This window comes from Zingiber officinale, chromosome 6A, assembly GCF_018446385.1.
Source record: "Zingiber officinale cultivar Zhangliang chromosome 6A, Zo_v1.1, whole genome shotgun sequence".
Classification (NCBI taxonomy): domain Eukaryota; kingdom Viridiplantae; phylum Streptophyta; class Magnoliopsida; order Zingiberales; family Zingiberaceae; genus Zingiber; species Zingiber officinale.
In genome coordinates this window covers 53,644,232-53,660,783 of record NC_055997.1, presented here as the reverse complement: position 1 = coordinate 53,660,783, position 16,552 = coordinate 53,644,232, and the positions used below count along the sequence as shown (strand labels likewise).

General features: G+C 34.5%; 1 protein-coding gene across 5 annotated transcripts; it reads left to right on the top strand.

Moving 5' to 3' along the window:
* Positions 1 to 543: 543 nt before the first annotated feature.
* Positions 544 to 13,038, top strand: LOC121996374 (transcription factor NIGT1-like). 5 transcript variants are annotated; one of them, XM_042550337.1, is made up of 7 exons: positions 575 to 711; positions 957 to 1,271; positions 11,311 to 11,728; positions 11,819 to 11,994; positions 12,071 to 12,365; positions 12,449 to 12,525; positions 12,604 to 13,038. In XM_042550337.1, exons 3-7 carry the CDS (start codon positions 11,494 to 11,496, stop codon positions 12,850 to 12,852), a joined length of 1,032 nt encoding a protein of 343 aa, XP_042406271.1. In that variant the 5' UTR covers positions 575 to 711; positions 957 to 1,271; positions 11,311 to 11,493; the 3' UTR covers positions 12,853 to 13,038. The 5 variants fall into 5 exon arrangements, 2 of the variants coding, with proteins under 2 accessions (XP_042406270.1, XP_042406271.1); XM_042550336.1 differs by having other exon boundaries at positions 570 to 1,271; positions 11,266 to 11,728; XR_006116065.1 differs by lacking the exons at positions 11,311 to 11,728; positions 11,819 to 11,994; positions 12,071 to 12,365; positions 12,449 to 12,525; positions 12,604 to 13,038 and adding exons at positions 1,480 to 1,566; positions 2,479 to 2,537 and having other exon boundaries at positions 572 to 1,271.
* The last annotated feature ends 3,514 nt before the right edge of the window (positions 13,039 to 16,552 follow it).

The window sequence follows — 16,552 nt, the reverse complement described above, 5'->3', positions numbered from 1 at the left end:
GATCTACTATGAACATGTATAAAGGACTTTGGAGGTAACTAGATGAGTTACTCTTAGTGGATTTTATCTACAATAGTTGGCTAGACAATAATGTGAAAATGATAACAATGTGGGAATAATACAAGTATGATGGATTCATAACCCATAGAACGATAATAATTTACTTTAGAAGTAGATCAATAGAGTATAAGAGAACCTTAAATCCCTCATGATTAAAAATTTATTTATAATAATAGGATGAAATGTATATGAGAGTGTTGCTTAGTTGTTACCTTTCGATGAGGATCGCTTAGTTTGAGTAGTAAATTTGGAGATCAAATTTTTATTGGTGAGCAAAAATATTAGATATGACACCTAAATAATAATAAAATAATAAATGTTAATAGAGGGATTACCTTGTAGAAATTTATGGGAATTTTTAGAGATTTTTCATAATTTAAACGGAGGTCGTATGACACGTTTAAGTGAATAAGTCAATTTGACTTAAAGAAAGTCGATTTAGAATACCCATTTACTTAGGAGTTGATCGAGGAATTTAGGGTTTTATTATATTAACCCTAAGTTATTATAAGATTTCTTTTTCTTTTCTACTCATCTCCGCCGACCAGAACTCCTGATCTCTTCTCTCTTGATTCTCCCTCTCGTGTATTCCACCGTCGCCTCTGAATCGCCCAATGTCGCCGACCGTTCCTCTCCGGCCACATGCAAGAGGTTACCAATTGCCCCTCTTCTTGCGAACCCTAGGCAAATCCACTCGCTATGCCACCCGATCGTCGGTCGCCTATCCAAGCCGAAGCGCAACCTTGACACAACGAGCAACCCGACGCCCATGTCCTGATGCATCATCGATCGTCGAAATCAGCAGCAACCCTTTTTCCCCGATTCATTGCTGGCGCATCACCTGTTACTTCTCTTCACTATGCCCTATTCTGATTGGTGTTGTTTTGTTTTGTTAGAATTCCGCCGATCCTCTATCTCAACCACCATGGTGGTCCATGGGTTGAGGCCGTGTGCTCCTGCCGACAACAACAGCCTTGATCTCCCGACCTTTCATTTCCTTGCCGTTTGAGAAGATAGATTTCGGCGATCCCCTAATGCCACCACTTTGCTGGAGTTGTTCGAGTTATTGTAGCTCCTGTTGTGAGCCACCAACGACCACATTGGAATTGGCATTGACCAACACTTTTCACCGGCGATCCAGGACTCCAACCATCTCTTTCAGCCATGGGTCACCTCTGGTCGTAAGCCATCAGCAGCTACTATTGCATTTGGTAAGTAGTAGGGATGAATTTTGGCTAAAATTAATCTAATCAATAGAATGAATTGATTAGGGATAATGATATGGCTAACCCAAATTTGGTTATTGAATTAGATTAATGAAGTTAACTAATATTTAGGGTTAGCCAATGATTGCTTCGATTAGGGTTACCCAAATTTGGTTTGGTATTTGATTTGGCTATTTATTTCATATGTAATTAGCTAAATAACATATGTTGATACAAGCCTTTAATTCGAGACGAGCGTCTTGATATGGGATTATTTAGCATGATCGATAGATAAAGACAGGTACTTTCTTTCCTTGCTTTCATAATTCATTGACCTTACTGTATGATCCTGTTATTTGTATTCATTGCATAGTATTTTACCTTGATATCCACCTGTGTTACTTCCTGAGTTGGACCTTTCATTGCTTGATCTTATATTTTACTCTATTTTGAGATTCATATAGTCTTATTGTTGTCCGCGGTATTTGTGACCATTTATGCTTGGACTATCATGCTAGTGATGTTATACCATAGCATAAATATAGAATATTGAACTAAAATAATTGCTTGATTTTTATTCATGCCTGAGTATATGTAGGACCACACTGTAATGTAGGATATCGAGTATCTTACATGATCCTTGTTCGTTATTTTGGCTCATGTCAATACATTAGTAAGGTTATACTGTAGTGTAGGATATCGAATATCGTACGAGGTTTTGTTTGTTATTTAAGCTCATGCCTATATGCTAGTGCAGTTAAACCCTTCTATTAGTACATTATTATTTCGACTATTATCTCCCATTAATGGTTGAGAGGGTTGTCAGCAACCGTTGTTATACTTGATATATGCTAGTGAGACCATACCACAATGTAAGTAGCAAAATTCACTCTTGAATGTGATTGTTACTTAACATTTCTGATTTATACACTTATATATCTTGTCTGCCCACGGGATCATCCGTGGTAGAGCATTCTCTTGCAGATAATGATTATTTATTTATTCTGTCTGCCCATGGGACCATTCATAGTAGAGCGTTCTCCTGTACTTATTTACAAAATTTTGTTTTTACTTTATGTTTGTTTTACCCTAACTTAACTTGGGTTGCTCACATCAAAAAGGGAGAGATTATTGGAACCCCAAGGTATTTTGATGTGATCAAACAAGTTAAGTTAGGTTCTTTTTGTTTTAACCCTTGTGTCTAAGTGTGCAGGAGCTTAGGAGCACAAGAAGTCGAGCGGAAGATGCGGCTAACGAGAAGGACGGCATGGGAGAGAGCCAATGGGCTCGGTGCGTCCGAGGGACGAGGTGACCGCGAAAGAGTACACTGGTGGACAAGAAGAACGCACGCGACGTTCAAGGGACGAGAAACCAGGGAGGAAGGCTGCTCGAGGAGAATGCTGGAACTTGGGTTCGGGTGAGCCCTATTCCGGATGGCCGAGATCACCCAAGCTAATGGAGCCAGAGCGAAAGACCCAGATCGAGACGAGCTGAACCGGAGCAAAGGTCCCGGATCGAAAAAAGTCAATTCTGTTGACTTTCCTGGTCCGGGCACCTGAAACCATTCCGAGCGCCTAGACCAGTCCGGGGCGCCCGGACCCGACTTTTGACCAGATCGAGTTTTGACTCGATCTGAACGTTAGGGAATAAAATTTTATCCTCCCCAGGCGCCCGGACCCTTCGGGCCGCCCCGAACAGTACTATAAATGTAGCACTGTTCTGCACAGTTTATTGAACTCACTTGTAATCCAGTTCTTTCATTTCTACATTTTTGTTTGTGTTGTCAACGCTGTAACGAGGCTACTCCGCCCGAAGGAGATCGTCAGATAGTGCGCTACACTTTCCTTAGATTAGCAATTCTCTGATTGCAAACTAAGTAATTCTTTTGTGTCCGTTTCTTTTAGTCTCTTTCTGTTTTAAATTACAAGTGCTATTAATTAAGTTGAAAATCTGAGAAGGGTTATTTTATTTTGTAGGACAATTCACTCTTCCCCTCTTGCCAGTCTCCAAATGGACTAACAGATATGAATTAAGAAGATATATATACATAAGCCTAACTTAATTCAAAAATCACACGTATCTCTTGTAATGTTATCACATTTACAAGTAAGGCGAAACATAGGCATAACTAGAACAAATCTGAATCACATAAAGATTAACATGTAACTCATTATGTTTTCATGATAAAAAAAATCAGAAGAAACATAGGCATAAAAAATAACATGTGACTCACAGAGTTTTCTTGATAGGTAGCAAGAAGAAACATAGACATAACTAGAATAAAAATATGAAACACATAAAATTGACATGTGACTCGTTAAGTTAGCAAGATGAGAAGCAAGAAGCAACATGAACTTACCTAATCTAGGGGTCCGAAACCTAGATGTAGCATATATATATATATATATATATATATACACACACACTAAACATGCATAAACTTGAGGAACTAAAATAAAACATAATATGAGATAAACATGAAGAAAACGTAGAGCAACATCGTGATGAATATGGCTTACAACATGATTTATAAAAAGTAAACTTACATGTCCGAAACTTGTAGTCTATTATATAAATTGAATATGCAAAGTTCTCTAATTCTAAGTAAAAAATAAAATCTCTAACTTTTAAGGGTAAAAAAATAGTAAACCATGAAGCAACTTGTAGTGTAACATCATGATAATTAAACCTCTAAAATAGAATTTAAAACTACTCTTATGGATCCAAAATTTACTAGTTTTATAAGTTGAGTTGAGCATAGAAACGTTTCTTGTCTCCTAATGGAAAATAATTAGAAGCATGGCCCAAATTGTAGTGCAACATACAAATACATAACTCTTAGAAACAAAATTCAAAACTACTCTTATATGTCTGAAATTTACTAGTTCTATAATCAATGGGAACATAAATAATTCTCTAGCTTCCATGTAGAGATGAGAAAATAACCTAAGCCATGATATCATCTTCTAAAAATACAAGAGAACATAAAGATCCATAAAATAATTCAAAGCCTACAAGTCCTAAAATCAATAGGAGCATAAACAATTTTCTAATATCCAAGTAGAGATGAGGAAGGAACCTAAACCATGGTAGCAACTTCTTAGAACCGAAAAGAACATAGGAATCTATAGAATCCAAATTCCACAAGACATAGAAACTAATTAAATCTTTAATAAAGTTGAGAACATGCCTTAAGTACTTAGCTACTAACTCCTTGCCTTCCCTTGAAGCTCTAGCACCGGTGGAAAAACAAAGGGGGAGGGGAAACCTTATTAGGGTCGGTGGCAATATCAAAGGTGAGACTTTTGAAGGTAAGGTTAAATAGAAGAAGGATATATATATATACACACACTAAGTCATTAATTGCATTAATTTCATACACATTGATATCCATATACTAATTTCATATTTATATATATCCATATATATATCACATATACATGGTAATATATAATTCATATTATAGTTTCTTAATACTAAGTTATTGCATTAAATTTCATAATTATACATCACACACACACAAACATATATATATATATATATATATATATATATATATATATATATATATATATATATATATATATATATATATATATATATATATATATATATATATATATAGACACACACATTAGGTACATAGGTTGATATATTAATTCTCATTTTTTTTTCTACATTTATAAAATTTATACACTAAGTCTTTATAAAATTTTATACATATTTACATTCTACTATTTTCTTAATATAATTGATTAATCTGACTTCCATAATAACTTTTTAATTAAATCAAACCTACTTAAATCTGTAGACCCTCTTAATTGAACAATTGATGTTTTGGGCACTACACTTACACCTATGATCAAAATGAAATACCACATCCTTCTGCAGCAAATAGGTCAGTGGAAGGGCGATTTTGCTGATATCTCTAATAAAGCGCCTGTAGAAACCTGCATGGCCAAGAAAAGCTCGAATCTCCCACACACATGCGGGGTAAGATAGGGAAGATATAACATAAATTTTAGTAGGATATACTTTAATACCCTTCCTAGAGATGATATCACCCAAAACTTTGTCATGCTCAACCATAAAATGATATTTCTCGAAATTCAAAACTAGATCCGTCTAAATACATCTATGCAAAAATCGCTACAAATTATCCAAACATGCATCAAAAGAGGAGCCATAAATTGAAAAATCATCCATGAAAACCTCCATGCAATGCTTTAATAAATTACCAAAAATACTAACAATGCATCACTAAAAGTTCCTCAGCAATAAAATTTGATAAGTCCAAATTCAATGTCAAAGTGGACTCTAAATTAACAATTTGTATCCAATGAATCCCTTAACTATACAACGATGCTGTAATAAAGAGCCCAAGGTCGAATTCTCTCGAGGAACTAACAATCGGATATTTGTCTTAGACTTAAAATTATTTTTTGAGTTTGCTCCTTACAAATGGGGGTTGTTAGGTTTTCAAATTTAAATCCTAAATTACGGAATGAAATTCAACTAAATAAATAAAATGGAAAGTGAATAAATCTGATCTAAAATAGTAGTTAAATCCTAGCTAAAAGAGAACTAATCCACTAAATAGAGCTGAAATCTAAGCTAAAGCGAGATTAACAACTACTTGAGACTCAATTGAAACTAAATTACCAACTATAAGATAGAAACTTACTTAAACAATTCACTAATCCACTTAACAATGACACCAATGTAAACAACTTCTTAACATAATTGAAGCTAATGGGAGCTTGAGACACACATTACAACTTGACAAAACCAAACCCACACTAAGTAATGCTAGGTTACGAAAACTACTAATGAGACTTACAACAATTTTTTGAATTACTTGAAACCTCAATTGAAGAAACTAGGCTATCCGAAACAAGATCTAAGAACTAATTATATGAATTGAAAGTGCAAAATTTAATTGTAGTAACTCAAAAACTTAAGGAAGAAACAGAATTGAAAGTGTAGTAACGAAGTGTACAAAAACTAAAAACAAAATTGGAATTGTAGGAATGAAAACTGAAGAATAGAATTGCATCAACACAAATTCAGAAACTAAAAGACAAAGACATCCCAAATCCCTAATCACACTCCAACACTTCTTCCCCTTGCTGTCACACAAGGAACCACAATGACTACTTCACGCAGTGTTGGAGGAAGAGAACTTCAGCTACAAGCTCAGTCCTAAACAGCTGAGAATACCTGAGAAACCTCCAAAGTGAATGAAGATCAATCGGGACTGTCAACGAATGAAAAACTAGAATTTTGCAAATTAGAATCGCTGAACGTTGATGAAGACTGTGGAGGATGGATTGTCATCGGAGAAAGCTCAGTGACACTGGAGGAACGCCGCCCGTGTTGCTGAAGTGAAGATGAACCGCTAGATCAGAGGAACGCCTCCAATCAATGACGAAAATAGAGAATCGAGGAAATGGAATTACCACCGGGAAACCTCTCGCTGATGGTTCCTAATGATTAGAAGTTGGATGCCAGTGGTTGAAGACCTTAATGTCGATAAAGGCGTGCTGAGATGCAGATCTGGAAGAGGGGATGAAGTTGTGCGATCGCGCGAAGAAGATGACATGGTGAACAATAGCGCATGCTACTATTCACCATGCCAAAACCTGGGTTAAATACCTGGGATTGGTTAGGTTCAAAACAATGGACTTGGGTTGGGTTCAAGTGGGATTTTTAGGGCATTTAGTAGGAGATTAGATTTGGGTTAAGCTCAATGGGTTTACTCCTTGAGATAGGTTGGAATCGATTTGAACCCAAGTAGGGTTTGGGCTTCTTTACTTGGTTGAATGAATCAAGCCTATCCTTGAATCATATATCAATTTCAATGTCCTACAAGACCAAATTCAAATTGTGAGAAATATATCATGAATTAAGAGAAGAAATACAGTTTAGCTCAAAACAATTCTCAATTTGTAAACAATCTAAAATATATCAATTAACAAATGTCATTAGCTCAAAATCACCCAATATCAAACAAAAGGATGTGTCGAATAAATGAATTATCAATCCACTAACCAATTAGGGTTTAGGAGCATGATTCTATATAAATAACATAAGAAATAATGGAAATGGAATTTTCTTTTAGTATAAAACTCTATGTTGGTGATGGGTACATAACATGTAACCCAAAAGTTAGGTTAATTATGATCTGACCAATTATATCAAATTTGCAGGTGTAGGATGGCAAGTATTAAATTCCTGGTTATGAACCAGGTAGTGATCAAGTTCTAGTGAATCTAGGCATGAGTTAAGTCTTGGTTGGAGTCAAACAAACAAATTCCTAGTTGAAAGATAGGTGAATCAAGTCTAAATGATCAAGACTTAGCAGACAGATTGCTTGGTGGAAGCAAGGTGAATCAAGTCCAAGTAGTTAAGACAGGGTAGACAAATTCCTAGTTTAAGGTTGAGTGAATCAAGTCCAAGTGGTTAAAGCCCAGCAGACAAATTTCTAGCTGAAAGTTAAATGAATCAAATCTAAGTGATTAAGGCTTGGCAGACAAAATTCATAGCTGAGTTTAGATGACTTGAGTCCAAGTGTGTGGAATCAGCTAGAGGTTGATTGCTTGGTAACAAGTCCAAGTGAGTGGAGCTAATTGCTTGGCACAAGTTCAAATGTGTGGAATTAGTTGGAGGATGATTGCTTGGCAAAATCGAACTAGACGGGTTAATTTACTCAAGTATGAGTAACTTAAGATTCTATATCATACTCATTACGCATAACAACTATAGGAAAGTATGCTAAATTGTTCCATGCAACTCAATGGAGTTCGGAGACGACTAACTGGTGACAACTCTCGATGAAGGGATTTAGAAGGATCCAGGCGATCATATGGGTCCAGGCGATCGGGTATACAATCGACCAAGCAGCTTTCAAGCGATCGTGGAGTAACATTATCAGTAACCTGAACATAGCTGTCAAGATGAAGTTTGACCCCTGCCCAAGCGATCGGGCGGTACACGGGTAACCTAGAATCTTCGTTAACATTTTCTTATGGATAGAAATTGCATCCATGTCAACACTTGTTCAGGCGACCGAAAGGGCTACAAGCGACCGAGAGAATACTACTATATAAGGAACTTCAAGGCAGAACTTTCAAATCATCCATTTCTCAATCATCTAGTCTTGTCTAGTGCTTTGAGTGCTCTTTTCACTTTATGTGCTGCAACACGCTATGACACGTTTTATTTTTAATTGGTAAGTCCTAGAGTAACATTTTCATATTATTTTAATGTTGCCTTAATATTTTTATTGTATTTAATTTGTAGATTATTTTTCTGTAAGATTTCTCCATTTAGGAGATAATAGAAATAAAAATTAATTTTTTAAATTGACGTGTGACTATCCTTTTGACTTGGTTAATCAATTTGCATGCTTATACTGTTAGATTTTAATATAATATTTATTTTACTTGATTGAATTAATCTAAGTTAAGTTATTATTTCCGCTATACTAACTCTGATTAATTTAATTACTATCTATTAATTATTTTTATTTTAAAAAATATTAATAGTATTCACCCTCCTTTTAACATGATCTCGATACTATACTATAGCCCTTTTTCTTCTTCTACATTTTTACTGCTTTATTTTCTTCTATAGTACCATGATAATTTAAGGGTAATTTTGCATGCAGTCCCTATTGGTAAATAAATCTTTGCATGCAGTCTCCATCCATGAAAATCTTTGTTTTCACTCCCCAGTCAAACATCTTTACCTAATTGCCCATGATATTTTTAGGTACAAAAGTCTAAAAATCAGTATAAATCTTCTTAAATTGAGTATGTTAACTTAGAATCTAGTATATTTTCTATCAAATTGAGTACGATTCTTTTTTCACCTCAAAATATACTCGATTTTAGTTTAATGTGTTGAATTTAATAGGAATTATACTCATTTTTAGACAATTTGTACAAAAAAATATGAGGGTTAATTTCGATAAAAAAAAATATACTCGATCCTAGTATAAAGTACTAGATTATAGTGTAAAGTGCTGAATTTAACATGAATTATATTTATTTTTAGACTTTTTATACCTAAAAAATAAGAGGGATAATTTTGATAGAAAATATACTCTATTTTTAATATAAAGTACTGACTTTAAGAAGAATTATACTCATTTTTGAACTTTTTGTACTCAAATTTGGAATTTTTGTACCTAAAAAATTTGAGGGGCAATTTAGGTATCAATATTTGCATGAGGGAGTTGAAACAAGTAATACTTTGCATGCAGGGAGTGGAAACAAAATTTTTTGGACATGGAGATTACATGCAAAATTAACATTGTGATTGGAGATTTTTTTCTAATTTACCGATAATTTAAGCATCAAAGAGATCTCACTAGGATGGCTCTTGACGAGTCCTCAAGGCGTGTTAATCTATACAGAAAGTGTTGTCATCGAGGTCCAGAGAAGTGGTCAAGTTTTGCAGCATCAACAAAAAAAAATTCTCTCCTCTTCAAAACACAAAGAAATATGAAAAGATAAGGAAATTTAAAAAAGTTCTTCCTTCATCCAAGTTATTTTCCTAAAAAGAAATGCTATGTTTTTTATTAACCAACTATTGTTTTCAAAAATATAAGTTTTCTTAGTAAAAATTAAAAGAATGTTTCAAACTATATAAATATTCAAACAGGCGTTCCTTATTGAGAAAAAGTACAAAGACGCTCCACCACTGCTATAATATGAAATTTTAACTATTTTATTTTAATCATAATTATTATACATAAAGAACTATAATATCAAAATATTTAAACTCCATCACTTTTAATTATTTGTGTGGCTACTTAGCTAGTTGCAACCTTCTTAAAACTAAATCTTAAATCCTAAAATATAAATATTATTATATCAAAATATTTTTTTATCAATTTAATTAAAATTATTTAAACTTCATCAAAATTATTTTAAATTGATCAAAATTATTTTAAAATAGTATAACACTTATTTAATGGTTGAACAATACTATAACAATTTGATCTTTAGATGTTTATAAAATTGAGAAGACATCATATCGTTACACCATTGCCTAAGGACAAAAGTATTTTCAATATCAAACATGATAGAATGTAAGACAGATCTAAGAATTAAGGTTTGGGTGGAACTTAATATAATAAGCTATACATTATTATTTAAAAATATAATAAATTATATATATAATAAAAAAATCATTACATTATATCATACTTTTCAATAAAAATGATGAAAAAAAAATATAAATCATATCCTTTTTTAAATGGTCTTGACTAACTCCGACAATAAAAAAAATGATAAAATAAGAGCTGTAGACTAGGATGGCTGTTGGTTAGATGTAAAATAATAAAATAAAAGAAAGAAGGAGGATTTGCTCTTGAGAAGAGAGAGAAAAAATTAGAGTGATTGTTAGAGAAGGAGAAGAGAAAAATAACTAAATTAGGATTGGAAAAAAAAATATATAAGAAAAAGGAAAAAGAAGAAGAAGAAGAAAGTGGCATGTGAAAGCTTGCTCATGAAGCCGAGAGCGAGGCAGACTGTTTCTTTAAAAAAAAAATCTGACTTATTTTAAATCAATTTAATTAATTTAATTAAATTAAATTAAATTTAGTTGACCAAATCAAATTCAAATCAACTCCAATCAACATATTCCTAATTTCCATACCTATCTGATGAATTTTGTTTGATCCGAATCTAATTTAAATTCAGCATATTCACTCCGTGTTAAAAAATTTAATATTTATTATTATTATTATTATTATTATTATTATTATTATTATTATTATTATTATTATTATGTGTTTATGGAAGAGATATTCATTTGATAATTCGTTAAATGTGAAACGTCCATTCAATTTTTATCCATTTTCATTGCACTGAACACTCAAAATAATCTATAAAAAATTCCTCAAGAATATTCTATCAGCCCATGAAGCGCACTTTGCAAATAAAAATAAAATAAAATAATCTAACCTCTTTAATTTTTTTCCGCCGACTAGAGTTATTCAGAACGGAATATACTTATGAATTCGCTGCTGAAGCAGCCAGCAGCATGAACGGAGGCGACCACTACAATGACAGCACCGCGGTATCTTCCCAGCATATTCTCCTGCAAGGAATCCCCAAGATTCCCTCCGCGATCCCCTCAAGCACCTCTCAGGAGCATCTCGGCGGTCCGTCCTCCTCCAAACAACATCGTGCCCCTTTGTCCTCGATAGCGAATCCCAATGCAGAATATTCAAACGCTGTTCCCTCATCCTTTCTCCTTTACCTCCCGTCGCCGACGCGCCGAGCCATTTCTGAACAACTCCGCTCTCTTCCCTACCTCATCAAACATGGCGATGGCTGAGCGGCCGGCCCAGGGGTGTCTCGGCGACTACATCAGGGCGCTCGAGGAAGAGCGCAATAAGATCGAGGTGTTCCAGAGGGAGTTGCCTCTTTGTCTCCAACTGATCACGCAAGGTAATCCTCTGTTTCCATGCCGCGCCTTTCTATGGGATCGATTTCATCTGCACAATGAGCTCAATGTGACGATCTGAGACATCGTTGCAGCGATCGAGACTGCGAGACTGCAGATGGCGAATAATCGGCCGGTTCTGGAAGAGTCGCTTTCTCTCAGGCGGAGCCCCACGTCGACGGAGGAGGAGGAGGAGGAGGAGGAGGAGGAGGAGGATGCCCCATCGGAGACTAAGGCCGATTGGTTCATATCGCTCCAGCTCCAAAATCGAGTGAGCTATATCGACAAGTAAAACAGTTAATTGTTGCTTTGATTTGATTCGATCTGATCTAAGTTTGCGTTTGAAGGAGTGGCCGAAGAAGCCAATAGCGGTGAGCCTGAAGAAGACGGGCGGCGGCGCATTCCGGCCATTTGAGAGGGGAAATCACAGAGCCACCACGACGGCGGTGACGGCGGCAAGCAGCTCCGCCACTGTTGTCGCTGAGGGCGATGGTAATGATGACGAAGACGTTGTCGTAGTGGATAAAGATATGGGGAAGAAGGAAGGCGAGGCTCAATCTCATCGGAAGGTGAGGCGGTGCTGGTCACCGGAGCTCCACCGCCACTTCCTCATCGCCCTCAACCACCTCGGAGGTTCCCACGGTAATAATAATGCCACGATTGAATTACAAATCAATTATTTTAAGATTGCGAATCCTAATTAAACTTGGATTCATGGATCGCAGCGGCGACGCCAAAGCAAATCAGAGAGATGATGAAGGTGGACGGTCTCACCAACGACGAGATCAAGAGCCACTTGCAGGTCAATTTGATCGATGAAATCCGTAACCTTTTGATCCAGAAAGTTTGAAGCTTTGGATTTTGTTTTTTGGTTGATCAGAAATATAGGCTCCACCATAGGCGACCGAGTCCGGCATCTCAGAGCAGCAGTCATGGCTATCAGCAACCGCCACAACTTGTACTGATCGGAGGAATCTTGGTTCAGCCGCCGGAGTACGTGATAGCCACTGGCGCCGTACCACAACCGGCTGCTATCTATACGCCCGTGCCGTCAAATCTGCCTCCACTGGATGCCGGCGTCAACGCAACCTCCCCAGCAACCTCGGCAACTACTGCAGATTCCATCTAACTCATCGGCGATTTAGATTGCTGGGGTTTTTTAATTAAATTTTGCAGGGAGAGAAAATGATTTCTGTGATTGGAGATGAAAAGAAAATTGAACAATTAGTGAAACAATCAAAGATAAATGGGGAAAAAATTGTATCAAGGGAACTTTTATAAGTTCAAACTCCAAAGTGATTCAACCATTTCGAAATTACCAAATTAACATGGATAAATTATGATAATTATTAGCTATTAGTGCAATAGTCAAAATATGAAGAAAGACATAATAAAACATGTCAAATTTTGATCTCATGATCTAATATGACAATATCTCATGCCTTAATCATCATACTATTAAGAAGGAACACTACAAATTTCAATGATCAATAACATAATTGATAATACTAACCTTATATACTCTATTGACCTGGGCAATCCACAACATATGTAACTTGTTATATAGTCCACGACATGATTAATTGTATCCAATACATTACTTGAGGTTAGGAAGACGAAAGCCTAGCAGATGTTCCTTCTTAGTATGTAAGTGCTTTCGTCTGGTCAGTAGTGAGCGACTCATCACAAACCGTTTTTCCCATTATGATAAATTGATAAATAAGGTGTTCTTTTGATTTTTCTCTAGAATATTATTAAATTCGCAAAACTTTTTCCCTATGATTGAAATGGAATGTTTTTCAAAAAAAAATATTTAAGATATAATAATAATAAAATTTCTACCCGTAATAATTAAAAGATTTCATTTTTATTATCATAAAAAAAAACAACCCGTACTGAAAAAATTAACAAAATAAAACTCGTTAAATTTTAAATTATCCTCTTACTCGACCAATCTAAATACAAACAAGATTGAACAAAAAAACATCAAGTTTATCGTGGTAAGATATCTTTGAATCTTAAATAAAAGTTTTATAAAATGATGATTAACCTTGTTATATTATATACAGCTAAAAATTAAATGATAAATAAATAAACAAATAAAGATGAGAGTTACAAATATAAAAATATTAAAATAGATATATGAATATAAGAAAATGAATAAAATAAAAAATAAAAAACATTAGAGAAAAGAATCAAAATTACACCTAATGAGGAAAAATCTAGGTTTAATAAATATAACAACAATAACCAAACTTTTTCCCACTAGGTGGAGTCGGCTGTATGAATCCTTTTACGCCATTGAGATCTATCTCCTATTATATCATCATCTATATTTAAATAAATTTTATCTTATTTTATTGTTGCTAATCAAGTCTTGTTTGGTCTTCCTCTTCCTCGTTTGATATACATGTTTATCATAATTTCACATCGTTTAACTGGAGCATTTATTGGTCGTCTAAGTACATGTCCGTACCATCTTAAACGTGTCTCTCGGATTTTATCCTCAATAGATGCAACTCCGACTTTCTCTATAATGCTCTCATTCCTTATTTTAACCATCTTCGTATGTCCACACATCCACCTTAACATTCTCATCTCTGCAACTCTCATCTTATGCTCATGTGCTCGAGTCATAGCTCAACATTCAGCTCCATATAACATAACAGGTCTAACAGCAGTTTTATAAAACTTACCTTTAAGTTTAAGAGGTACTTTACGGTCACATAAAACATCCGACGCTCCCCTCCATTTCACCCATCCTGCTTGTATTCTATGTAAGACGTCTCTCTCAATCCCTCCATCATTTTATAAAAATGATCCTAAATATTTAAATCTCTCAGTTCTAGGCAACTCGTCCTCTCCTATCTTAACAATTGTTTCATTACTTCTAATATTGCTAAATTTAAATTTCATATATTCTGTCTTTAATCTACAAAGCTTAAAACATTTCCTTTCTAGTGTTTCCCTCCAAGATTCTAGTTTAGCATTTACTCCTTCACGTGTCTCATCTACCAAAATAATATCATCTGCAAATAACATGCACCACGGTACTGTGTCTTGAATGTGCGCAGTGAGTTCGTCCATAATTAGTGTAAAAAGATAGGGACTCAGGGTTGATCCCTGATGTAACCCTATCTTTATTGGAAATGATTCGGTTACTCCGCCTGAAATCTTTACTCTGGTCGTTGCATCCTCATACATATCCTTAATTAGTTCAATATATGTTACGCTAACACCTCTCTTTTCTAAAATTCTCCATATAATTTCTCTTGGGACTCTATCATAAGCTTTTTCTAAGTCAATGAATATCATGTGTAGATCTTGTTTTTGCTCCCGATATTTTTCAATTAATTGTCTAAGGAGATGTATAGTTTCTATTGTCGACCTTCCAGACATGAACCCAAATTGATTTTCTATCACTGTGGTCTCCTTCCTTAATCTTTTTTCTATTACTTTTTCCCAAAATTTCATAGTATGACTCATTAGTTTAATACCCCTATAGTTTGTACAATTTTGTATGTCTCCCTTGTTATTATATAAAGGAACTAGAGTACTTATCTTCCATTGATCAAGCATTCTTATCGTTTTCAATATCATGTTAAATAATTTTATAAATCATTCAATACCTTGTTTCCCTAAACATTTCCATACCTCTATCGGAATATCATATGGTCCAACGGCTTTTCCATTGTACATCTCATTTAAAGTTTGTTTTACTTCTGAAGTTTGAATTCTACGATAAAAATTAAAATTTCTATGCTCATTTGACCTAATTAAATTACCTAAGTTAAGTTGGTCACCTAAACCTTCATTAAAAAGTTGATGAAAATACCTCTTCCACCGTTTTTTTATTTCTCCATCATTTACTAATACCCTATTACATTCATCTTTAATATATTTTATTTGGCTAAGATCTCTTGTTTTCCTTTCTCTCACTTTAGTTATTCTATAAATATCTCTTTCCCCTTCTTTTGTATCCAATTTTTGATATAACCGTTCAAAAGTTTCATTTTTACTTCACTCACTACTTTTTTAGCTTCTTTCTTGGCTATTATATATTTTTTAAGTTTTTCTCGTTCTTACAAATATATAATTCCTTATAAGCTATTCGTTTTTCCTTCACTTTCTCTTGTACTTTCTCATTCCACCACCAAGATTCTTTACTTAGTGGTGCATGCCGAGTACACTCTTAGCTACTATTTTCAACTTTGATATCATCTTATCTCATGTTGTATTAGAGTCATCGTATATTTCACCTAATGCTTGTACTTCTACCTTCTCCTTAAATATATTTTGTTTCCTATCCTTTAACTTCCACCACTTAATTCTAGGAATTGTATATATTTTCTTTCTATTGATATTATGTTTGAGGCGTATATCTAACACTACTACCCTATGTTGGGTAGTTAAGTTTTCTCCTGGTATGACTTTGTAATCTTTACAAATCTTTTTATCCTTCTTCCTAATCATAAGAAAGTCAATTTGCGATTTATTATTCTCACTTTTGAATGTGACTAAGTGTTCTTCTCTTTTCTTAAAAAACGTATTAGCTAATATAAGGTCATATGCTATCGCAAAATCTAATATAGTTTTCCCTTCCTCATTCCTCGTTCCAAACCCATAACTCTCATGTACTCTCTCATATTCCTCATTTTTCACTCCGACATGCCCATTTAGATCACCTCCTATTAAAATCATTTCATTTGCTGGAATATTTTATAATATTTCATCTAAGTCCTCCCAAAACCTTGATTTAATAGCTTCATCTAATCCTACTTATGGTACATATACGCTAATTATGTTCATAGTTTCTTTCACCATTATTA